At 51.8% G+C, this 26,729-nt stretch overlaps 1 protein-coding gene across 3 annotated transcripts in view; it reads left to right on the top strand.

Moving 5' to 3' along the window:
- Window positions 1-26,729, top strand: part of PLCE1 (phospholipase C epsilon 1) — a 1,554,148-nt gene that overhangs the window by 1,344,403 nt on the left and 183,016 nt on the right. For all 3 annotated transcript variants that reach the window (XM_078643386.1, XM_078643388.1, XM_078643387.1), the window contains one exon: window positions 5,480-5,598. In XM_078643386.1, coding sequence (XP_078499512.1) covers window positions 5,480-5,598 — 119 coding nt within the window. The remainder of the gene's footprint in view (window positions 1-5,479; window positions 5,599-26,729) is intronic.

The raw sequence follows: 26,729 nt of genomic DNA, 5'->3' as shown, positions 1-26,729 counted from the left end.
AGCCACAGGCCTGCGCAAGCTGTCTAGCCTCTGCGCGGCCGGGGACGTGGGTCCCACCGTCGTAGGTCTGGGAGCCAGCGGGCCAGTCCACCAGCGCCCCTCTGCAGCAGCCTTCAATCCCTCCTAGTCCAACATTTCAGGGACACCATTCGCCAGTGGGCAGCAGGATTCGCCATCACCTCCCCCACTGGCTCAACATCACGTCAGACAGATGGGTTTTGCGGATAGTCAGAAGGGGCTACTCCTTCCCTCCCCTTCGAGACTACTAGAGTTATGACTCTCTTGGCCAAGGGAGCCATCGAGCGAGTTCCTGCCCCAGAAGTAGGTTGTGGTTGTTAATCCCACTACTTTCTGGTGCCCAAGAAGGACAAGGGCCTGTGTCCTATCTTGGATCTCAAGAACGTCAACCGCTTCCTCCGGAAGGAGAAGTTCAAAATGTTGACACTGGCTCAGGTTCTGTCTGCCCTCGACCCTGGAGACTGGATGGTAGCGTTGGACTTGCAGGATGCTTATTTTCACATCCCTGTCCTGCCTACCCATCGGCGTTACCTACGGTTCACGATAGGCGAGAGCACTTTCAGTTTACCGTCCTCCCATTTGGCCTTACCAGCGCCCCTCGGGTGTTCAAGAAAGTGATGGCGGTGGTCGCAGCTCATCTGCGCAGATCAGGGGTTCCAGTCTTCCCCTATCTCGACGTCTGGCTTTGAAGGCGGGCTCATCCCAGGCTGTCGTCTCCCACCTCCAGACTACGGCCGACCTCCTGCATTTGCTGGGGTTCACCATCAACATGCAGAAGTCACACCTGATTCCCTCTCAGAAGCTCCTTTTCATCAGAGTGGTTCTGGACACAGCGCAGTTTCGGGCTTATCCTCCTGAGCAGCGAGTCCAGGATTTTCTGGCTATGATTCCGATCTTTCAGCCTCTATCCTGGGTTTCAGTCAGAATGACCCTGAGGCTACTGGGCCTCATGGCCTGCATCCTGCTTGTGGACTATGCCAGGTGGCATGTGCGGGCTTTGCAGTGGAACCTGAAATTCCAGTGGGAACAGCCTATGGGGAATCTTTTGATTGGGCACAGATCTCGGAGGGCACTGCACACCAATTGCAGTGGTGGCTAACAAACCAGTATTGGGTCAGCGGCTGGTCCCTCTGCCTTCCCAAGCCAGAGTTCACAGTGGTGACAGATGCATCACTTCTGGGGTGGTGTGGCCACATGGGAGAGGCAGAGGTCAGAGGCCTCTGGTCTCTGGCAGAGTACTGGCTTCACATCAACCTTCTGAAGCTTCGGGCGATCCGTCTTGCACTGAAGGCATCCCTTCCTTCTGTCAAAGGGAGAGTAGTGCAGGTGTTCCCCACCGCCATGTGGTACTGCAACAAACAGGGTAGGGTGTGGTCGTGGACCCTATGTCAGGAGGCACTTCATCTCTGGAAGTGGCTGGAACATCAGGGCATGTCCCTGGTGGTTCAACACCTAGCAGGTTCTCTGAACGCCAGGGCGGATGAACTCAGCTGCCGGTGCTTGATGGGTCACGAATGGCGTCTTCACTCAGAGGAGGTGCACGGTCTCTTTCAGCGGTGGGGAGAGCCTTTGTTAGATCTATTCGCCACCAAAGAGAACGCACAATGTAATCAGTTCTGCGCGTTGGAATTTCCAAGGCGGCACTCGCTCGGCAATGCTTTTCGTCGCGAGTGGATTTGCGGTCTGTTATACGCCTTTCCGCCTATACCACTTGTGCCCAGAGTGCTGAAGAAGATCAGGCGCGACCGGGCCCAAGTCATCCTTGTGGCTCCGGATTGGGCATGTAGATACTGGTATCCCGAGCTACTCAGTATGTCAATCGATCCCCCGATTCGACTGCCTCTTCAGGAGGACCTTTTGTCGCAGCAACAGGGGACGGTCCTCCACCCAAACCTGTCCAGCCTCCACCTACATGCGTGGAGATTGAGCGGCGACAGTTGATGCCATTTGACTTGCCTCCTGAAGTCTGTGATGTCATTCTGGCAGCCAGGAGTCCCTCCACAAAAACACATTTGTGGCTTGGTGCACAGCAAAGGCTGTGGATACCCTCTCTGCCCCTCTTTCAGAGGTTCACCTTTTTCTTCTTTCCCTGGCCCAGCAGTGCTCTGCTCTGGGCACTATCAAGGGATATCTTTCGTCTGTTTCAGCCTTCTTGAGGCTTACTGATCATCCTTCTCTTTTCAAGTCCCGTGTTGTAAATAGATTCTTGAAAGGCATTACTCCTCACATGTTTCCTCCTGTTCCCATTGTAATGCCTCAGTGGGACTTGAATCTGGTGTTAACCTATCTGATGTGTGCTCCCTTTGAGCCGCTCCATAACTGTCCTTTACTGTCAGGGCGTAGATTCCTCAGGGCTTGTTTGATGTCAGAAGGTCCCCCTCCAGGCAGTTCCAACTCTGTTTTGTCATAGTGACACAGAGTATTAGAGTGGCCAGGTCGGGGTAGGGTGTTGGGAAAGGTAACAGCAGGGAAGGAGACCTGAAACAGAAATCCAATATACATCAAACATAGATGCTCAACATGCTTCTTTAATATACTTAATTAAATTACTGAAACCAAATGAATCACCTGTCATTCCTTACTGTAGGTTTGTTGATTTAAAACGGTATATATATATAGAATATAGGGCCCGATGTAGGTAGGCATTTACCGGTCGGTAACGGCCGAATTCGGCCGTTACCGACCGGTAAATGCCTTTTCCAATGTAGGGGGCATGTATTTACAGATTCGGTATTTTTACCGAATCTGTATTTACCGAATCGGTAAAATTACCGAATTGGCAAATACAGACTCTGTAAAAATACCGAATCTGTAAATGCAGATTTAGGTGGCGCTTTCAACAGTGCCACAGGCCCCTGAGAATTCGTTATTTACCATGTAATACTATTGCATGGTAAATCACGAATTCAGGTGTACAGGCACATCTGTGCATGTACACCTATGCCATGTGACACACAGACATGCCCCTAGGGCATGTATGTGTGCCACATGGCACACAAGCCTGACATTGGGGTGCTACAGGGTGTCAAAGTGACACCCCGTTCCCCCTGCCAGGATTCGGTATTTACCAATTCGGTAAATACCGATTCGGTATTTCCCATTAATTCCTATGGGCTTCAAAGGCCCATAGGAATCAATGGGAAATACCGAATCGGTATTTACCGATTCGGTAAATACCGAATCGTACAGAATCGGTAATTTTAAAAGAAAAATTACCTACATCTGCCTACTTCCAATTTACCGACTCTTAAATACCGAATCGGTATGATTCGGTATTTAAGAGTCGGTAAATCGGAATTACCTACATCGGGCCCATAGTCTTTTCCCAAACTTGGTTCTGTTCTTAATGCTGTTCTGGTTCTGCCAAGCAACTTTGCACAATTCTCGAAGAGAAAATTGTTCTTAGACAATGTCCAAAAGTTTCCAAAAAAGGTATCTGTATTTTAAAATATTAAAATAATTCCTGACGTCTTCAATCCTATGGCATAATAAGTCTAGAGACAAAGCTCTCCCAACAAATTAAAGAAATGCCTTTCTTTCTTAAATAGAGTATTTCCTAGAAACTCTTACCCAGGTTCAGTAGACTCGAAAGAGACGGGGATTTACAGCTTGCAGAACTGTCCTCTATTCACCCTTGAATACCGGAGATGTTCAGAAGATTTCCTGCAACAGCGGGAAAACCGGGAACAAACTGCTGCCTCCACACACACCGAGGGATAGTGAGCGTGTTGCTTCGGGTGTGGTTTCTATTTATAGACGTGCCACACCCAAGGAGATTGAAGCGTGAAGGACGTGACAACGCTTCTTCAGTAAATCGACCTGTGATTTTCAAGAATGCAAACATTAGGGTGTTAAACAGTGCATTTTTGTAACATGTTTTGTGTAAGAAATAAAGCACGTTATAAAACACAAGGCTTATATACATTTACAGGTTGCAAAACCATGAGTGAGAACATAAGGGCAAACCATACCTTCACACATACAGTGTATAGAGCGCGTACATAAGTAAAAAGCAAATGACTAAGCATATAGAGACATTGATTCAGCAAGGCATATACAGTGCGCACATGATTTTAAGATTGACAATGACCATATGTAAACAAAGAATCTTAATGTTGGAAACATTGCCACCAATATCGGGCTATGGGTGTGACACTATGCATTTTGCCACACAATGATCGTGAGCAGTTGGGTGTGCCCCTAGAGCCGCAGCCCAAAACCATGACATTTACGTCTTCTGACTCTCAAGACTGCTTTCCTGGTTGCCATCACCTCTGCCAGGAGAGTGAGTGAGCTCCAGGCTCTTTCTTCTAAGCCTCCTTTCCTCTCTGTCCATCCGGTCAAAGTTGTTCTGAGGACCCGTCCTTCTTTTCTACCCAAGGTGGTTGCTGCCTTTCACATCAGCCAGACCATTACCTTGCCCACCTTCTTTCCGCCTCCGCATCCCTCGAAAGAGGAATAGAGGCTCCACCGCCTGGACCCAAAACGTGTGCTCTCTTTTTACCTGAACTGCACACAACAGTTCCGGGTGGACGACCAACTCTTTGTCGACTACGTGGGCGCTAAGAAGGGACGGGCGGTGCACAAGCGGACCATCTCTCGGTTGGTCGTTTTGTGCATCAAGATCTGTTATTTCTTGGCTAAAAAGGAGCCTCCTGTGGGGCTGTGCGCCCATTCCACTCGGGCCACGGCGGCTACTACTGCCTTGGGATGGGGAGTCCCTTTGTAAGAGATTTGTCAGGCAGCTACGTGGGCCTCGCTGCACACGTTTGCCAAGCATTACTGCCTGGACAGCCAAGTCCGGAGAGACGGCTTGTTTGGCTGTTCAGTTTTCCAGGACTTTCTGGTATGATTTTGGTTCGCAGACCCACCACCGTGGTTGGTTTTGCTGGGGTATCTATTCTAAGGTGAGGAATCTAACACTAACGTGTTTCTTTCAGATGCACAAGTTACTTCGGTAACGATAGATCTGTAAGAAACATTAGTTAGTGTTAGATTCCTCACCGCCCCACCCATCCTCCCCGTTCTGCGAACTGATATCAGGGTTAAGGAATTTCCCTGTCAGGGCCCTAGTTTCATGGCACCAGTGTCGGTTTCTCGCATGGCTCTGCGATCCTGGCGCGGAAAGCTATGTACAGAACTGACGTCAGCGCGCGAGTGCGGCGTCTAAGTACCCCAGCGACGTCATTCCTGCGATTACGACGACGGAAGCGGAGCTGCAGACGACGCCTACCGACGCGCAGGGGGTACTGCTGATGAAAACTTTCCGGATCCAGTCTGACGCCTGGGGATATTCTAAGGTGAGGAATCTAACACTAACTAATGTTTCTTACAGATTTATCGTTACCGAAGGTTTGTAACTTGTGCATTTGTGTTTGTTTTATGTCAGTGCTTTGTGCATAACTCCAGCACTTTTTATGTCGAGCCGTACCTAACAATATTGTTCATATTTTTTTTTCAGGATATAGGCATTTACAGCTTCGAAATGTGCATAACGAATCCTTAGACATTTCCACTCTTTTCATAAACAGCAGGCGAATGGAGGAAATCGCCACTGGATGTGGGATGCCAGTTTCTTTGGTAATTCTTTTGGATGTTAACATAATTTGTCATAATGCTTACTGATTAAAATTAGGTATTTTAGAATTAAAATATTTATTATACGTATTAATCTTTATATTTATATTTCTAAGGTGTTTAACATAGTGTATCTGTAATATATATTTTAAGCACTGCTTTGCAGGAAAAATCTTTCCTATATATTGTTCTGTTTAAAATGATGGAAGGCAGGTTCCAGTTCAGTGAAAACACTGTTCAATTCCCGATAGTTTGTATGTTACAATTACTTCTCAAAGAGAAGCAATTCTCTTAATAGCTTTAAGGTCCCTACGAAGTAGTGTTACCTCATTTCACAAATGTAACCCAATTTATACTGGATTTGCTCAAATGCCCTTTTTAAAAACAGTTATATATAAAATAAATGCTCTATTCCGCAAAAATGCAGATGCCCAGAGCGTAATATGCTGTTTATTACCAGAGCCAGACTTGGTACCCAAAAGCAGCCTTGGTAAGATCTTCAAACCAGCCCTGCTCACTTCCTCTCTTCGCACCATCTCTCACTCTCCATCCACTCATTTTCTCTCTTTCCTCCTCGTCTTTCTCTCAGATCGCTTTCAATTTACCTTCCACCTCCCTCCCTCTTCTTTCTCTCTCTCACTTGAAGATTCCCCGTGCCTGTTGCAGTTAACCTCTGAGAACGTGAATGAGGCATTATGAGCAAGCCTTGGGCTTTCAAAACCGGCCTCAAAGATCTCCAGCCAACTGACAAAATGGCTGATGGAGTAAAAGGCCTATCAGGCCCTGATTATTACTAATGTTGATGGAGAGGTATCAAGAGCCGCTCGGTTCTTTGCCTCACGTGATTAATTGCCACTTCCCTACATAAACTCGGTGCATCTTCAAATTAAAATATATATCTGAAGGGGCGTGGCCAACCAGGCAGCGAAATGGCCGCTTTGTGAGCGAGCTCCGCCGGCTACAACCATAAATCCTAGCATTATCCTGTTCCAGGACCCGAAGGTGCTGCAATCACATGTCGCGGAGGCGGAAGAAATCAGCCGCTACCTCCGAGCCGACTTTGGTGACCAAAGACAGCCGCTGGACACAGGTGCAACCTCCTTTACTTTGGCGCACTACGCTCCGTCCGCGACCCGGCTTACGTGGAGACGCCGCCGGGCGGCACTGTGAAATTGAAGTCGGGGATTTGTGGGCCGTCCGGAGCCTGCTGGGACTGCTGCGAGGCCCGCGAAGGGACTGCGCCTGCAACGGAGCACATTGCTGGTGAGTCGCGATCCAGCTCTGCCGCACTAGATGCCTGGAAATCACCTCCGCGCCACACTGCGTGTTGTTGCACAGCCAGGGGGAGCCTCTGTGAGCGGTCCGGCGGTGTAACCGCCATTTTGGAGGCAGACTGTCGGTACAGTACGAGAGGCGGCAGAGACCTGACATAACTCCGCACCTGAAGATTCACGGCGCTGAGACCTGTTTGATCCTAGGGGGGCCCCCCCAATTGAAGCCTGCTGACGTTACCAGCCGGGTATATTGCTACACTTGACACCTGCTGTTAGCACATCGGCCCCGTTCTTTGCTGAGGGGTGAGCTCCCTGGGACTGCTGGCTGCTCTACACTCGGTCCGACATGACGAGGCCTTGCTGAGGGAGCGGGGCCTCCGGCTTTGTGAAGGGACCCCCATACTGCCGCAACTTGAGCTGCGCAGAATCCCATACTGTCACCAAGCTGTACATATAGCGCCGCCTATATAGCTGCGACCGACCTATCAATCGGAGTGCCTCGATTGTGGTCACCCACTGTGCATTTGCTGTACGAACACTGTTACAGATAGATCTAATTCTATAGCCGGCTTCATATCCCTGCTGCTGTGAAGGAGTCCCTCACACTACTGCTCGTCAGATTCGTAAGTGGAAGAGGAAACTTTCGGATTGCCGCCATTTTGTAGGCCTGTGAAACATGGCTGGGTCCGCACTGTGAGAAGAGCCTCCCATGCCTACCGGAGCTGCGCTAAGGACGCCTGTGTATAGTCTGTAGAATTCACCGAAGCTAGGTGCGCACGGATCCCGAAAAGTCCATACACCTGCAGTTGCCCTGTTCTTCGCTGAGTGTGCCACCAAGAGACCCGCTCCACTGTCCGACTCCTTCCGTGCTGCTCCCTTCTAGACAATATGGGGAAGAATGACGCAAAACAGCCCAAGATCACGTTCGAGCAAAAACGCCTGGACAAACCGAACTCGACGGACCACACTGCGGGCGCTTCGATGTCACAGGGGGCAGGTGCAGCCGTGGATTTTGGGGCACTGATGATGGAGGTTCGGGCGAGCCTCAAGAGTATTGACACCAAACTAGAAGCGATGTCCACACAATTAGAATCAGTCAAAACCAAGGTGGATGCCCATGAAATGCGGCTGGACTGCTTGGAAAATCGGCACACCGAATGCAGTGAATTTCAGCAACACACCAAACAGCACATCACCAACATAGAAAAAGAATTGGAATCCCTGCGATCTAAAACAGATGATTTGGAGGCACGCTCCAGGAGGTCGAACATCCGCATCACTGGAATTCCGGAATCTGACAACACTGGCAAGATGGAGGTGTTTGTGACGGATCTTCTGCATGAGCTCTTCGACCAGCATCTATCTCAAGTGTTCACGGTGGAACGTGCGCATAGATCGCTGGGGAAGGTTCCAGCTTTGGGCACGCCGCCACGTCCCATCCTTGCTAAACTGCTTAATTTCCAGGACAGAGACCTCATACTAAAGCCTCGCTAGGGAGAAGGGTAAGATTACGCATAAAGGTAATAACATTTCCTTTTATCCTGACTTTACCCCCCTGGTCCAAGCAGCGAGAAAAGAATTCCTGTCAGCCAAGAAAATCCTCTTGCAAGCTAACATTAAATACGCACTTCTGTACCCAGCTAAGCTAAGGGTCATCCACGAACAAACCCCGCATTTTTTCACGGACGCAAAGTCAGCACTGAAATTTGCGAAACACATTAGTGGCCCCGGAGCAAGGCGAAAGTCGCCGAGACTTGAGACTGAATCTGACCACCTTAGCGATAATGATTGAAGCGCTGGCATAGATGATCTACTGTGCTTTTCATTTTAACTCTACAGAAATGCCTTTCTGTTCTTGGTCACAATCTTCACACTATTGCGCTCCATGCTGGGCCTAGAAGAGTTGAGAGTAATGCATTTTGCTGCACTGTCACTCTGAAGCTACTGCTGGGTAAAAAGCTTTGTCATTATTTCGCTGTAAAGTCTGGTTTGGACACTGGTAATTGATAGCCAATTGGAACATGGAACTGTATACCTGTATGTAGCCACCCTGTGTAAACGGGGGTGTACGCCTGGAGCGCCACGCCTCACGGGGTGTCTCCTTTTGTTTGAGTGTCTAGTTTAGGACACGAACTGGGAATGACTAGCGGGGTTTTGTCACGACCTGATTGGGGGGTTGGTGAGGGTGGGGGGGGGGGTTCCATTGTTTGCTGTATGTTCAAGGTTGTTTTTTTGGGGAAAGCACTCTGATTGCTGTAAAACGAACAGTATTTTTGCACTCAAGATGGGCCACGAGGCTTGATGACATACGGGCGAATGCGGGACTGTTAATTTATGTTTTGAATGTAAGGTATTATGGGGGATGTTATAAACTGTGGACTTGGAACGTCAGGGGACTGGGGGATTATAAAAAGGCCAGATTGATGCATGGCATGCTAGCTAGGCATAATGTTGACATATGTTTTTTGCAGGAGACTCATGTAAATTCTACCCCATCGCCCAGGTTGAAGCACTCTAGATGGTCACAGGGATACTCTGCCATTTTTTCGAACTATGCGAGAGGTGTAGCGATACTCATTCGTAGAGGCCTAGACTGGCGAGAACATGATGTTCTACTTGATGGAGAGGGCAGATATGTTATTGTGCATGGTTCTCTACATGGCAGACCATTAACACTTGCCGCACTTTATGGCCCCAATGTAGACGACCCAGAATTTTTTAGAAATGTATGGGCCAAAATAACGATGTTAGATTGCGCGCATATTGTTTTAGGCGGAGATTTCAATGTTCCACTGAATGATGATTTAGACCGAAGAGGGGTGGGTAGGCCAACACACACTAGTGCAAGACAGGCCATTCTGGATGTGATGGCGGAAGGGTCACTATCTGATGTGTGGAGGGCTAGACATCCAGTGGATACTGTAGGTACATGCATAACCAGCCACCATGCCGCCTGGTCCAGACTAGACTACTGGCTGGTGTCCCCAGTTGTGGCAACGTGGATGATGGACACGTCCATACAGGCTAGGTCCCTCTCTGATCATGCCCCCTGCCAACTAGACTTGAGGATACCTGGGGTCCCTAAAAGAGCGTTCACTTGGCGGCTACCCCCCCATGCCCTGACAGATACTGTTTTCACAGAGGAAATCCGAGCAGATATTGTACACTATTTTGAAGAAAATGAGGGGTCGACTTCCACGGTGGCTACGGTATGGGACGCTTTTAAAGCAGTGATCCGCGGGCAATGCATCGCCAGGCAGGCTGGAGTGTTGCGCTCTATACGCACCTCGCTGACCACGATAGAATCGGAGCTGCGCAACCTAGACCGGGTGTTCTGCCAGGTGCCGTCTCCGGAAACGGCGGGCCAAATAAAGGCAAAATTGATAGCATTTGATGAGGAGGCACAACGTGAGATTGCCTTCCTGGGAAAGCATGCTGAGGCCCGTAGATACGGGGAGGGAGACAGGCCAAGCAGGACGCTTGCGAGGATGATTGCCCCTCGCACTCAACCCAACTACATACACTCCATTAGAAATACTGCAGGGAACATGGTTGTGGGGCAGGAAGAGGTGCTGGCGACATTCGCTGCGTTCTACGAATCTCTGTACACCTCCAGACAGCCCACGGTTCCTGAGTCTCTTTAACATTTTTTAGACTCCATCGCTCTTGTCTGGTTTAATGACCTCCACCGCCAATACATGGACGTCCCCGTAACTGTCCAAGATATAGCTCAGGTGATACAGAGCATGCCTGCGAGCAAGGCCCCAGGCCCAGACGGTTTGACCACGGCCTTCTATAAGACATACTCTGAAGAGCTGGCGCCCAAACTGCATGCGGTATTTGTTGAAGCCCTAGAGTTGGGCTCCCTGCCCGAATCCATGCGAGAAGCTCTCATCATAGCGCTGCCCAAACCAGAAAAAGACCAGCTACTCCTAGATTCTTACCGTCCGCTCTCCCTCATTAACGTAGATGCGAAAATATATGCCAAAATCATTGCGGATAGGCTACAACCCTTACTTCCGATGGTGGCACTCCCTGATCAATCTGGCTTTATACCAGGTAGAGCTACATCACATAACCTAAGGACGATCTTCTCTGTCCTTCACTACTTGCATCCCTCTACACAAGCTGCAGTCGCGTTCTTAGACGCTACTAAAGCATTCGATTCACTAGAATGGCCTTTCCTCTTCAGAGTCCTTGGACGAATGGGATTTAGCCCTCTCTTCATAAACTTAATTAAAGTGCTGTACGTCGAGCCCAGGGCTAGAGTACAAATGAATGGACTGGTATCGGAGTCATTTGCAATATCCCGCGGGACCAGGCAGGGATGCCCTTTATCCCCGCTATTATTTGCGATCGCGATGGAGCCCCTTGCCGCTAGGATTCGACAACACCATACAGCGCGAGGGATAAGTTTCAGTTCCAGGAGTCTGCTTATATCCCTATACGCAGATGATGTCACGCTGTATGTCCTCAACCCCTCAGAAAACCTAAACCCCCTCCTGAGGGAATTCGTCAGATTTGAAGGTTTGGCTGGGATATCCATAAACTGGTCAAAGTCTGTGGTGTTCCCTCTCACAGATGCTACGCGGGAGACGCCCTCTGACTACCCATTACGCTGGGAACTCGAGGCTGTAAAATACCTCGGGATCTGGATAAGCCGTAATTTACAGGATCTGTGGTCTCTTAATTTTGGGAGAGCAGTGGACTGGCTGGAAGGCAAGGTGGCGATATGGAACAAACTGCCCCTGTCGCTGGTCGCAAGGATAGCCCTAGCGAAGATGGTGGTCCTTCCCAAGATCCTCTACCTATTTGTAAATCTTCCCATACCGCTAACGGCGCATTTTCATGCGAGAGTGCGCTCGCTGCTCTTAACACTTGTGTGGGCGGGTGGCCAGGCGAGAACATCTTGGGCATTACTTACACTCCCGCTGCGACAGGGTGGCCTGGGGGCTCCTGACATGAAACTATATTCACTGTGTGCGCAGGCGCAGTTCTTGCACTTCTGGGCGTTCCCCACCCCTTACCAGCCACATGTAGCTGTGGAGATGGCTGCGGCGGCCCCTTCCCCTCTGAATGTAGCGCTATATGGCGCGGTGTCCCGCCCTTCGAAAGACGTGGACACAGTTGAACTACTTCGCTGGACATGGCGCGAATTACGAAACAGGGCCAAACTGTCATTGCTATATGCAGCAGCGATCCCGCTCCGTGGCAACCCTATGTTACCCTGCTTACAGGAAAGTGGTGGCACAATTAAGATACGAGGGCAGTCGCTGCATACGTTTGCGGATCTGTACCCTGAGGGCGTCTTCCGCGACCTAGACGCGCGCGGGGAGGAACACCAAGAGTCATTTTCTGACTTGCTCTTATATCACTCGCTGAAGGCGTCCTGTAAAAAGATGTGGCCCCAGTTCCCCGATGAGCCGCCACAGCTTGTGGCCCTCCAGAATCTGCTTTCTACACCCTCCCCCAGAAAACTTGTTTCCCGATTGTACAACTGCATGCAGAATCAGTCACCCATTGTAGTGCCTTCTTCACAGCAGGCCTGGTCCGCGGACCTGGAGGAGCCCCTTACAGAGGAACAGTGGGAATTCTGTTGCGGCCAACTTACGATGTTATCGCCCAATTACAGGCTGAGACTAATACATTTCAAATTTTTGCACAGATATTACCGCACGCCGGTATCGCTACACCGCATGGGTCTTAGGGAGGGCTCTGAGTGTTGGAAATGCGGCTGCGAGGATGCCTCCTTTATACATGTGGCATGGAGTTGCCCTAGTCTGGAGCAATATTGGCTAGACATCTTCGCGGCCGTTAACCAGATACTTAATAGAGCTGATTCACCGACTCCGCTATTGGGGCTACTAGGCTGGGTTCATGACACATTACCCGCACACAGAAAACTGCATGCGATACTACTCCTTTATGCTAAGAGGCAGGTGGCGGTACACTGGGGTAGGCGAGCAACTCCTTCATTTGCTGCATGGATTCGTGATGTGACATACGGACACACACAACTTGAGAGATACTGGGAATTGATGCCCTCCGCCTCCAGACCTAGAGACATATGGGAGCCCTTTATGCAGTGGACACGAGAGCGTGCATCCCCTCCAGACTCTACACAATCGCCAAATGGAGCGATATCCGATGATATGGGGTGACCTTGCTTTCCCTGCAAATACTCCCCTCCGAGGGGACGCGCCCTGGTGGGTGGCTGCATTTTCTGTGGATACACTCAATGTGATGGAGAACTACGAGTCCGGGGTATGATCTGCAACTCATAATCAAACATGTCTTTTCTCTTACCCCCCCCCAAATACAAATGGCCCCCTCCTCTCCCCCCCCTGCGCTTCCATGGTCCCCCTTGCTATTCGGTCTATTGATTATGCTGGTATGTTCGCTACATTTCGTCTCGCCCACAGACATTAATAATTTCATATGCCTGTCCTGATGCCCGTTCAGTGCACTTATCCTATGCAACAGAGTAAAGTTTGACCAATGGTTTGTTTGGTCTGTTGGGGTGGGTGGGTGAGGGATGGTGAAAGGAGACTTAAGTAGATAGACGCTCCTTGAATTGTAACATGCTGCTTTCTGTTCTTTGGACATCCTTATGCTTACAAACAAGCTGTGTTCAGTTTCATTGCCGGCTGCCTGTTGCATGCCTGTCTGTCAAATATTGTAATCGTCTCTGATTTTTGCTGCGACATATGCCAACTGTCGTTGATTTTGGGTTACAGCTGCTGTCTACACATTGCATGATGTGCACTAACCTTACATCCTTAATGCTCACTACTTGTTTGATAGCGGCCTGCCTCAGGGTTGTCGGCATGACGCTGTGTACCTGCAACTTGGTCTCAATAAAAACGTTTAAAAAAAAAAATATATATATATATATATATATATATATCTGAAAGAGACACGTTAGTGATAGATTCCTTACCTTAGAATATCCCCAGGCGTCAGACTGGATCCGGAAAATTTTGCACAGCAATACCCCTGCGCGCCGGCAGGCGTCGTCTGCGGCTCCGCGTCCGTCGTCGGCGTCGTTAGCGCCAGAATGACGTCGTCGGAGTACTTAGACGCCGCCCATGTGCGCTGACGTCAGTTCTTCTTTTTTCCGCGCCAGCTAGCGCAGATCCGGAGAAGCTCTACCCCTTAGTCTTTTTTGACTAAACTTTTCGATCTTTTTGATAATTTTTCTACTCGAGTCTTCGACTCCGACGGTGCCGGTGGGGATGCCCGGGTTCAAACCCTGTTCCAAGTGCGACCGACTGATGTCGGTTACCGACCCCCATCGCCATTGCCTGAAGTGTTTAGGTCTCAACCACGACGACCGTACCTGCTCCGACTGCCGGGCCCTGACGTCGAAAGCTAGGCGGGAGCGGTCCCACAAGCGGCTCGAGCTCCAGCAGTCGGCCCCGCGCCGCTCCAGGTCCCGGTCCCACGGGAGGTCGAGGGACCGGTCGCGGGCTCGGAGTCCTCGCAGCTCCGGGAGTGGACATCGGTCATCGGGATCCAAGCCCTCAGGTAAGAGGCATGAGAGGTCGGAGAGGCGTCATCGCTCCTCCGACCAACCCCGACGCTCGCGCGATGCGGCCGGGGGTTTGGGTGACACCACCCACGCGGCTCCGACTGAGTCGCAGGCGTCGCCACCTGCCCCACACCTTCGGGTCCCTGGGCATGGCGCGACGCCGGAGGAGGTCGAGCGATACCTCATGGCCATGAGGTCCCTCCCTCCTCAGCCGGGTCCCGTGGCGCCTTCGGGCCCAGTGACCCCGGCTGGAGGCCCTAGCAGGTCGGGTGCTTCGGCCTCGACGCCGTCGGGTGCTTCGGCCCCGGCGCCACCGGCGACTTCGGTCCCGGCGCCGCAGGACCTCACCGGATCCACTTCCGGACCCGGGTCGTCGCCGGTCGGCCTCACGACCTCACCGGCGCCGGCCCCGCGGGTGTCACCCCCGGCGCCCCTTGTGGACGCCGTCCCCAATGTTCCCTTCGGTCCGACTCTGGCGCCGAAACGGCGCTGCTGGGCGCCGCTTCCGACGGCCTTTGGAGATTTTTATTTCCATTAGGAGGCCCCATCTGTTGAACCTGACCTACAGGAGATGGGTGACGAAGGTGATTGGGAGGGGTCTGCTGACCCTCTGGCAGAGGAATGCCATTCTCAAGAGGACTGGACATATGAGCTTGGGGAGGCCAGTGGTATTGACACTTCGCCAGACACTGGATTTGTCTCCCCTCCCACCGTGGCTACGGAGGAGGGGGCTGCTTACAGTGTAGTGTTGACGAGGGCGGCCAAGGCCTTAAACCTTGAGCTCCCCGTCGCGGCCGTGAGGACTAACCTCCTCACTGAGGTCCTTAGACCGCAGGCAAGCTCCAGTGAGCCGCTGCTGCTGTTTAATGAGGCCTTGTGTGACGTTCTTGTGGGCACTTGGTCCAAGCCCGCCTCAGGTCCGCCTGTGGATAGGAACGTGGCCAGACGGTACCGCCCGGCTCCGGGCGACCCTTGCTTTTTGTCCACCCATCCCACCCCCGAGAGCTTGGTCATCCAGGCCTCTACTTCCCATACCGCATTCCCGACGGCCCCGCCCGATTGGGAATCCAAGAGGTATGAACAGTTCGGGAAGAAAGTGTTCTCGACCCTGAGTTTGGGACTGCGGTCTGTCAATACCGCATGCCTCTTGGGCCGCTACACCCACACACTGTGGGGATACGGTCGCGGACGTGCTGCCACAATGCCCGGAGGAGGTCCGGGCTAAACTCACCCAAGCCCTTGCGGAGGGTCAAGATGCAGCGCGATATTCCATCCGGTGTGGGCTGGATACCACGGACTCACTGGGCAGGGCGATGGCAACGACGGTGGCGGTTCGACGCCACGCCTGGTTGAGGACCGCCAACTTTTCGGCCAATGTCCAGTCCACTCTTCTGGACATGCCGTTCGATGGCCGTCGCCTCTTTGGCGACAAGGCAGACCATGCGCTTGAGCGTTTTAAGGACTCCAGGGCTACGGCCAAGTCCTTGGGCCTCTCGGCCCCACGCCAGCAATCGGGTGCCTTTCGCTCCTTTCGTGGCCACGGAAGGGGCGCCCCCACACGAGCTGCCACCACGCACCGCAGAATGTTCAGCAGCGCGGTGGTGGCCGTGGAAACCGCCGTAACGGCGGTCGGGGACAGCGGCGAGCCCAGTCCACACCTCCCTCCGCAGCGCCTACCTCGAAACCTTCCTAGTCCGTGTTTTCAGGCCCATATGACGCCAGTGGGTGGCAGGGTTCGCCATCACCTCTTCCACTGGCGCAATGTCACGTCGGACGGGTGGGTGCTGCAAATCGTCCGAAGGGGCTACTCCCTCCCCTTCGAGGCGACCCCTCCAGCCATGCCACCGCAATGCCACCGAGTATCGGGGGATCATTTGCGACTTCTTCAGGAGGAAGTTACGGCCCTCTTGGCCAAGGGGGCCATCAAGCGCGTTCCTGGGCCAGAAGTAGGGTGTGGTTGCTACTCCCACTACTTTCTGGTACCCAAGAAGGGCAAAGAGGGCCTACGCCCTATCTTGGACCTACGGAACGTCAACGGCTTCCTCCGGAAGGAGAAGTTCAAAATGCTGCCACTAGCTCAGGTCCTAGCTGCCCTGGACCCAGAAGACTGGATGGTAGCGTTGGACTTGCAGGACGCTTATTTCCACATCCCCGTCCTGCCGGCCCACCGGCGCTACCTGCGGTTCACGGTTGGCCACGAGCACTTTCAATTTACCGTGCTCCCCTTCGGCCTTACCAGCGCCCCACGGGTGTTCACAAAGGTGATGGCGGTGGTCGCAGCTCATCTGCGCAGGGTAGGGGTTTCAGTCTTCCCCTACCTCGACGACTGGTTGTTGAAGGCGGGCTCGCCCCAGACAGTCGTCAGCCACCTCCAGACGACGGCAGATCTCCTGCATCAGCTGGGGTTCTCCATCAATGTGCCAAAGTCACACCTGTGCCCCTCTCAGAAGCTCCTCTTCATCGGAGAGGTTCTCGACTCGGCGCAGTTTCGGGTTTATCCTCCCGAACAACGGGTCTGGGATATTCAGGCTATGATTCCACTCTTTCAGCCTTTATCCCGGGTATCGGTCAGGTTGACGCTGCGGCTTCTGGGGCTGATGGCCTCCTGCATCCGCTCGGTGGCGGATGCGAGCTCTGCAGTGGGACCTGAAGTTTCAGTGGGCCCAGCATCAGGGCAACCTTTCCTACCATGTCCTGATCTCGGAGGGCACTGCGAGACAGCTGCAGTGGTGGCTCACGGACCGCGATTGGGTCAGTGGCAGATCCCTCTCCCTTCCCCAGCCGGAGCACGTAGTTGTGACGGACGCGTCCCTCCAGGGCTGGGGAGGCCATATGGGAGAGGCGGAGATCAGAGGCCTCTGGTCTCCGGCGGAGTCCCAGCTCCATATCAACCTTTTGGAGCTGCGGGCGATTCGTTTAGCACTGAAGGCATTCCTCCCCTCTGTCCGGGGGAGTGTAGTGCAGGTGTTCACGGACAACACCACCGCCATGTGGTACTGCAACAAACAGGGCGGGGTGAGGTCGTGGACTCTTTACCAGGAGGCTCTGCGCCTCTGGCAGTGGCTGGAACAGCAGGGCGTAGCGTGGCGCAAGGCCTCTTTCAGCAATGGGGAGCGCCTTGGTTAGATCTATTCGCCACCGAAGAGAACGGGCAACGTCATCAGTTCTGCACGTTGGAATTTCCAAGGCGGCACTCGCTCGGCGACGCTTTTCGTCGAGTGTGGAGTTGCGGTCTGTTATACGCCTTTCCGCCTATACCACTTCTGCCCAGAGTGCTGAAGAAGATCAAGCGCGACCGGGCACAAATCATCCTTGTGGCTCCGGACTGGGCACGAAGGTACTGGTATCCAGAGCTACTCAGTATGTCAGTCGATCCCCCGGTTCGTCTGCTTCTTCAGGAGGACCTTCTGTCGCAGCAGCAGGAGACGCTCCTCCACCCGAACCTGTCCAGTCTCCACCTCCATGCTTGGAGATTGAGCGGCGACAGTTGAGGCCATTTGACTTGCCTCCTGAAGTCTGTAATGTCATTCTGGCAGCCAGGCGTCCCTCCACAAAGTCGGTATACGCCTGCAGATGGAACAGATTTGTGGCATGGTGCACAGCAAAGGCTGTGGATCCTCTTGCTGCCCCTCTTTCGAAGGTTCTTCTCTTCCTTCTTTCTCTTGCCCAGCAGGGCTCTGCTCTGGGCACTATCAAGGGCTACCTTTCTGCCCTTTCAGCCTTTCTAAGGCTGCCTGGTCCACCTTCTTTGTTCAAGTCCCCTGTTGTCAATCGATTTCTGAAGGGCATCACAATCACTTTCCCTCCTGTTCCGTTTGTGATGCCTCAGTGGGACTTGAACCTTGTTCTTACGTTTCTGATGTGCGCTCCCTTTGAGCCACTTCACAATTGTCCTCTTCGTCTTCTTACCTTGAAGACTGCCTTCCTGGTTGCCATCACCTCTGCCAGGAGAGTGAGTGAGCTCCAGGCTCTTTCTTGTACTCCTCTTTTCCTTTCTGTCGATCCGGACAAGGTTGTGTTACGTACTAAGCCATCTTTCCTGCCCAAGGTTGTCACGGCCTTCCATATCGGGCAGTCTATCACCTTGCCCACCTTCTTTCCGCCACCGCATCCCTCTAAAGAGGAAGAGCGGCTCCACCGTCTGGACCCAAAACGTGCGCTTTCATTCTACTTGGATCGCACACACCAGTTCCGGGTGGATGACCAACTCTTTGTTGGTTACGTGGGGGCTAAGAAGGGGAAAGCGGTGCAAAAGCAGACCATTTCGCGGTGGATCATCTTGTGTATCCAGGCATGTTACTCCTTGGCTAGAAAGGAGCCCCCTGTTGGATTGCAGGCTCATTCCACCCGGGCCACGGCTACTACAACTGCCCTGGGCCGGGGTGTGCCCTTGCAGGACATTTGCCAGGCAGCTACGTGGGCCTCGCTGCACACGTTTGCAAGACACTATTGCCTGGACAGTCAAGTCCGGAGGGATGGCTTCTTTGGCCGATCCGTCCTCCAGGACTTTCTGGTGTGATTATTGGTTCGCAGACCCACCACCGGGGTTGGTATTGCTGGGGTATCTATTCTAAGGTAAGGAATCTATCACTAACGTGTCTCTTTCAGATGCACAAGTTACTACTTGTGTAACGATATATCTGTAAGAGACATTAGTTAGTGATAGATTCTTTACCGACCCACCCATCCTCCCCGTTCTGCGAACCGATATCTAGGGTTAAGGTCATCCCCTTTCAGGGCCCTAGTTTTATGGCACCAGTGTTGGTTCTATCATGGCTCTGCATATCTGGCGCGGAAAAGCTGTGTATCAGAACCGACGTCAGCGCGCATGGGCGGCGTCTAAGTACTCCGACGACATCATTCCGGCGCTAACGACGACGGACGCGGAGCCGCAGACGACGCCTGTCGGCGCGCAGGGGTATTGCTGTGCAAAATTTTCCGGATCCAGTCTGACGCCTGGGGATATTCTAAGGTAAGGAATCTATCACTAACTAATGTCTCTTACAGATATATCGTTACACAAGTAGTAACTTGTGCATATATATATATATATATTACCTACTGGCGGTCGCCAGTAGGTAGTTATAGTTAGGACCTAGTTTCCATAGGAAATCCGCAACACTCTATTGGGAATAACTTTGGCGCTGGTTGATGAATCTTCGCGAATTTCTCAAAGAAGATGGCCCGCTCCGTTCCTTCCCTGAAAGTTTTGGGGGGATTCGTCAAGTGGGGGCTGAGAAAAAAGGGGGGTCCCAAAACGTGTTTTCCCCATGTTATTTTACATAGGACGATTAGACACGGCTACAGCCCGAACGGAATTACAAGAAATTTGGCAAAATGGTAGAGTCTGATTCGCAGATCACGCTTTTGCTCAAATGGTGTAAATCCCTCCAGTTGTTCCTGAGAAAATCAAAAGTAAAAAAATATATATATCCAGGCGCGCGTACCGTACTCTTACCGTACGCAAGAGTACGGTACGCGTACCTTCCCGTGCACAAGCTGCATGCTGATTGGCTGTCAACTGTCTGTCAACACTCCTAACCAGAAATTGTTGGCAGCCATCTTGTGCCCCGGTAGACTGAGGCACAAGAAAGCAGAAAAACAAACGTTTAGAACTCAAAAAGGGGGCAGGGTAGAAGCACCCTGACCCCCTAGGCCTGCTCAGGGGGTCCCACAAGGACCCCCAAGCCCCCCATCACCCCCTTCCAATTGTTTTTTTTTTACAAAAATCGCGGGGTACGCGTACCTTTCCGAGCATGAGCTGCATGCTCATTGGCTTTCAACACTCCAAACCAGGAAGTGTTGGCAGCCATCTTGTGCTCGGTAGACTGAGGCACAAGAAAGCAGAAAAACAAACATGTAGAACGCAAAAAGGGGGCAGGGTAGAAACACCCTGACCCCCTAGGCCTGCTCAGGTGGTCCCACACAGACCCCCAAGGCCCCAAATTTTTTTTCAAAAAACCCGGCCTGCTTTTTTTCAAATTACCGCCCGGGGGGACCAAATCCCGGGGGCATAGTGAAAAAGAAGTGTGGAGGGGCACCAACCCCCCCCCCCGCCCCATAATGCCCCGGGGACCGCCACCCCCGGGGCAAAGCAACGCAGCCCCCTGGCGCATACTGGAGGTTCCAAGGGGAATTGGTTCCCCCTCTGCAAACGCGCCAGGGGGCTGCGTTGCAGAGAGGTGTAAAAAGGGGTGTGGCCTCATTACACCTCTCTGCAGTGCAGTCCCCTGGCGCATACTGGAGGTTCCTGGTGGGCTAGTTGGCCCCCATGGACCCCCAGTATGCAAGGAGAATTAGTTCCCCCTCTGCAAACGCGCCCGGGGGCTGCGATGCTTTATTACACCTCTCTGCAATGCAGTCCCCTGGCGCATACTGGAGATTCCTGGTGGGCTAGTTGGCCCCCAGGGACCCCCAGTATGCAAGGGGAATTAGTTCCCCCTCTGCAAACGCGCCCGGGGGCTGTGTTGCAGAGAGGTGTCAAAAGGGGCGTGGCCTCATTACACCTCTCTGCAACGTAGCCTCCTGGCGTATACTGGAGGTTCCCGGTGGGCTAGTTGGCCCCCAGGGACCCCCAGTATGTAAGGGGACTTAATCCCCCAACTTAGAACACTCTACAGAGCGCGTTAGCACAGTGGTGAAGGTAGGGGGCGGGGCTTGAGGTGATGTGAGTGCAAACATGCCCTGAGGTGCGTTTTAAGTTGGTGAATTAAATCCTGTTCAATCCAGAGGTCCCCTAGGGGCCAACTAGTCCAACAGGGATCTCCAGTAAACGCCACGGAGCTGTGTTGCAGAGTGTTGTAAAAAGGGGGCGTGCCCTTTGAACACCTCTCTGCAACACAGGTGCCTGGCGCATACTGGAGGTACCTGGTGGGCTAGTTGGCTCACAGGGGACCTCACGATTGAAGATGAATTAATTCGAAAGTTAGAGGTTTTTGTGGGCAACTGGTCTTGTGTGGTGATTATGGAGCACGATCGGACCGTTCACACTGCAAGGCTTCACTGTGAGCATATCACGCACATCCTGCCCTCCTAAAAAACAAATAAGAAAAAATACACTCCTTTTACAAAAAAAACCAAGAATTAGCAATGCAATAGGTCTCTGATTTATGAGCATTTGAGCTATTGGCATTTACAATGCCAATAGCTCAAACTCCTGCAAATGCGAGACCTGTTGCATTGCAAATATTTTTTGTGTCAAAGCGCCCCATACTATGCTTTCACGTTAATGGAAGTCGCGCCCCTTTTTTTAGACACGTTGTTTCTAAAGAAAGGGGCGTGGCCGACATTAAAGTGAAACCGTAGCCTGGGGCTTTGACAAAAAAAGCATTTGTCAAGTTGACAAACAAATGCTTATTTTGTAAAAGCGCCCCATGCCGCGCGTTCACTATAGGAGCGGCCATGCACCTTTCTTTAGACGCAGCTTGTCTAAAGATAGGGGCAGGGACTCCATAAATGTGAAAGCGCCACATGGGCGCTAGTAAACAAAAATAAATAAATAATCATGCCTGCTATACTTAAAGCGGACCGCACTGCTAAAATAAATAAAGAAAAAAACACAGCTGCTATAGTTAAAGTGGACCGCCATTAGTAATTAAAATAAAAGCAGGCGGTGTGCTGCAACGTAGTGGGTGGAATAGGGGCAAATCATTGAACAAAATAGTGCTCACAGCCAAGATAAAGCAGTTCACGTCGTTATGGGAGGTTACAAATGCAGACAATGCGGTACCAAGGAGGAACTAACAAGCCTATTCAGGAATGTAAAGCTACCATTTAGCAAAGACGGTAATAAGAGCCCACTGAAAAGATGGGCGGGACATGAGCGAAGCTTCCCTACCTCAAAACAGCATGCCCTGCAGAGCAGTGCCCAGGCTTGATCTAAAAAAGTCACACAAAACATGGTAGAACTGCTTCATTCGCAGTGGCTGGTTGTCACTCAGCATGTTCTGTGAAGGAAAACGAGGAAGCCTATGTTTCTAGAGCGAGAGCTCCTGAGTCTGCATGTGCTCTTATGTGGCTCAGTATCACAATAGTACTCGACTCTGGCCCATCTATCTGTGCCCTCCCATATTCATGCTTGTCATATTTCCACGTCTCTGCCTTCTCATGTGTCACTGTTATGGATCCTCCTGCTGTGTCGGACTGGCCTGTGGCCTATAGGGCAGTCAATCAGTGTGTGAGCTTTTCTTTTTGCCCATACTTCTTTAATTTAAGAAAAGCAGTTCACCATCTATTTGTGAAAAGGCAACGGGCCTGGGAAGGTTAATTCCTACAGTTGAAATGCAGGGAGTCTCTTGTGCTGTGAAACCGAGGGAGGGGCAGACAGCTAAACAAGCCTTCTTGCCTGCTTCCCTGAAAGAAATGTAAATGTGCACAACTGGTCAATCTGCAAATGTAAAGGGTGCTTGGGGTCAGTATTGGCTTTAATTGATGGAATTCCTTGAAGCTGACCGGTGACACCGATTTATTTTTTTGAGTAATACCAGTGAAGTGAGCTACCAGCTGAGCTGTAAAGTGTGTACTTCCTAATAAAGTCTCTACATACAGTCTGGGTATTACTAACATCTATATTTTGGAAGCATGTCATCTGAAACATTTTTCCACATTTTGTAGCTGCAGATTTTATAATGTGTTTAATGCAAAATTTTAAATAAAGACATATATATTCAGAGTGCTTTCTGTCGCAGGCTGCGATCTCATACAACTAAACACACACAAGTATGATGTCATGAGTGATGTCACTGACCATGTCATAAGTAATGTAATATGTGAGGTCATAAGCAGTGCATTGCGGGTGCCGAGTTATAGTTAGCTCAGCTAACTATAACTGCTGAATTTGACTGGTTTTGTACGAGTGAAATCTGAGACTAACTATAACGTCCCTGTAACATTTGTTTTTTTTTCAGTGAATTCTATGTTTTTTTAAGTAGTTATGGCGTTTGCAGAGTGGTGGAGAAAGTGGACGGGGCATCTGAGCATCTCTCAGGAATCCCGCTGTGTAGGACTTAAAGAAAGTACCAGGAGTGCTTCTGGGCCCCCAAGGCCCTTCAGCATTCAAGAGGGCTTCATTCCCTAACCAGTAGTGCGCCAGGAGACACGTTTGCAGAGTGGTGGAGAAAGGGGACTTGGCCTCCGAAGACCTCTCAGCAATCCCGCAGTGTGGGACTTACTGAAGGTAACAAGAAGGGGTAGTTGGCTCGCAAGAATATCCTTGGGGGCCAACAACTTCTCCTTTTACCTCCAGTAAGTCCCATACAGCGCGATTGCTTACAGGTCTTATGAGGCCACACCCCTTTCTCGATCACTCTGCAAATGCGCCTCCAGACACACTGCTGGTTGGGGGATGAAGTCCCCTTGGCTTTAGAGGGTTCTTTTGGGCCAACTACCCCTCCTATTACCTCCAGTAAGTCCCACATAGTGGGATTGCTGAAAGGTCTTTGGATTCAACACCCCCTTCAAACACACTCTGCAAACACGCCTGCTGGCACACTTCTTGTTGGGGGATGAAGTTCCCTGGGCTCTTGAGGGTCCTTGGGGGGCAACTACCCTTCATATTACCTCCAGTAAATCCCACATACCTGGATTGCTAAAATGTTTTTGGAGGCCACACCCCCTTTCTCCACCAATCTGCAAATGCATCTCCTGGCGAAATACTGGTTAGGGGAAGAAGTCCACTTCAATTCCGAGGCCCTCAGGAGGCAAGCGGACGTCATCCCCCCACCAGCAGTGCACCCAGAGGCGCATTACAGAGTGATGGAAAAAGGGGGCATGGCCTCCGACCACCTCTCAGCAATCCCTCTGTGTGGGACTTACTGAAGGTAACAGGAGATCTTTTTGGCCTCCAAGAACCCTCAGCAGCCAAGGTGACTTCATCCCCCAATCAGCAGCGTGCCAGGAGTTGCGATTGCAGAGTGGTGCAGAAAGGGGGGTGCCTCTGGCATTCCAGTTGCATTGTTTTTAAACTATAAAGGAAGGGGGGCGGGTATTTGGACACAGGGACCCCTTCCCCTGGAGCCAGGTATTTTTAGAATAGGGGGGCCGTGAGGGCCCCCCCTCCCGGGCCAATTTTTGGCCCAAGCACCCCATCTCTCTGGGCTTGGCCACAATACTTGGTGTCCTGGTCCCCACCCAGGGCACCCAGTAATTTTGTTGGGGACTGTGAGAAGTTGGCCTGGTAGGGGATGTTTCCAATTCTGGAACCACCTACTACCTGACCAAACAATCCCCTTATGGTGTCTGGTTGTAAGTCAACCTTATTAGACAAGCTATCCTAGTGGTAGCATGGACTAAGCAGCCTAAAGGCTTAACTTAAGAGGTCGTGTTAAGCGAGCTGTTTTACCACATACAATCCTGTAATACCAAATGAAAGGACACCACACAAGTATATATTATAAAAATATATGTGTTTATTACTAAAAACAATCCCCAGTATTCTTTATGAATAAAGGGGCACAAGCGTTAAATCAAAAGCACTGTTTAAACATACAAAGTTGCACAATTATGGATGAGGGCAGGGGGCCACTCAAACCATATACTAAACAAGTGGTATAAGAGAGGCCACTCGAACAGTGGTTAGGCCTAGGGCCTAGGGAATCGCTGGGAGCAGTCAGGACAAGCAATGCTGAAGTCGGGAATGGCCCTCGGGATTCGGGAGATGTGCGGAAAGCGCACGCATGCACCAATGTTAACCAATGGTGCGTAAAAGTCAAATAGTTAAAGTTTAAGGACACTTCCGCTGAACCTAGAGGAACAAAACTTAACACACAGACCCTAGAGGTGTGCACCAGTGTGGGAACACCGGCGGAGCAAAGTTACCTCACCCACAGGAAGTGGGTGCACAGGGTCGAAGTGGCGTCGGGTTTTGACACGCAGGCTCTTGGTGCTTGAAGCTGAAAGGGCTGCAGGCAGGGTGAAGACGAAGTGTCCGGTGGAGTCCAAGGGTGGACTCAAGTTGTAGAGTACCTGAAAGCAGAGGGGACAGAGTCTGGGTCACTCAGCAGTGACCAGGGTGGAACCAGGACGGAACCAGGCAATGTCGGGCGCAATCAGGTGGTCGTCGAGGCGCTTCTCTTCGCTGTCACGTGGGCTCTGGGGCATCTGCGACGTCCAGGAGCAGGTCACGATCTGTCCCACGCAGGCTCTCACCGTCGGTGCAGTCGGCTTCCGGTTTGGAGCAAACAAGCCTTGGTAAGAGCAATCCACGCGGGATTGGAAGATGGCGTCTCACTCGGACCAGGAAGGTCAGAGTCGGAGCTCCCTTTCAGGGGAGCTGGTGTGGATCTGGAGCAACCAGAATCACGAGTCTTCTTTTGTAGTTCGTCGGCACAGGGACCACAAGCCAGCTGGCAAGTGACCGGGCCAACGCGTTGAGCCAAATCGTGCCAAAGGGCCCCACGCAGCACTCGTCGAGTGTGGAGGGCTGAACTTCGGCTCAGGAGTAGCTCAGGGTGGGGGCTTCTCAAACCCCGGTGTACAGCTTCGAGGGTCACTCGTGGGCTGCACGGTCAGCGTCTCGTGGTCACTTCAAGATGGCGTGCCCCACGCTTCCGGTCGCCTCCACGGGTCTCAGCTTTGCATGGACTGTGGATCGGGCTGTTAGAAGCTGGGCAGGCTTGATCTCGTCGATCTCAGTCGCTCGAGTTCCGGCGGGAACTGCAACTAAGTAGACGTCGAGGGCTGGATGGTGCCTGCTGCTGCAGGGTGGTCACTCCTTGACCACAAGGGAGATTCTTCGGGCTTCCACGTTGAGATGGAGGGCGAAGGGTCCAGAATATCGTTTCAAATGTTTCTTCCAGGAAATCTGATGTGCATTGGCACTGCTCCCACTCTTATTCGAATCTGGTGGGCGTGATTACCTGCTAGGTCCCCTCCTATGGGTGGGACCCAGGAAGTGGGTGGTTACACCCCCTTCCTTTGATCCAGGCCGCCCTGGCACGAGGGCTGGAGTGCCCCAGAACCGGTTTGGCCGGATTATGCAAGGGGCAGCCTTGTGCGCCCCAGGCAGTGTCTGGTTTCTTTCAAACCTCCCTGCTACAATACACTATCTCCTGTCTGGAGGGCGGTGACACCCTCCTGTGACAGGAAACCCTTTGTCCAGGACCCCCTTGACTGGGTTTCGGTCAGCTCCAGGGGTCCAGACATTTGTCTGTGGCAGAGGCATCCATTTTGTGGATCTTAAGGCCTTTGGAGAAATCAACCGCATTAAAGTGAAGTAACATGTCTTACCCCTCTAGAGGGGTGGAATGCCATCCCCGTCGCCAGAACTGGCGAGGGGATGGTATTCCAAAGCGTATGACACCTTACACGACATGTTTTGATAAAGCCAAACC

The sequence above is a fragment of the Lissotriton helveticus genome, chromosome 5_1 (assembly GCF_964261635.1).
Source record: "Lissotriton helveticus chromosome 5_1, aLisHel1.1, whole genome shotgun sequence".
Classification (NCBI taxonomy): domain Eukaryota; kingdom Metazoa; phylum Chordata; class Amphibia; order Caudata; family Salamandridae; genus Lissotriton; species Lissotriton helveticus.
Note: the sequence above shows the minus strand (reverse complement) of the source record. Positions and strands in the feature narration are given on the sequence as shown.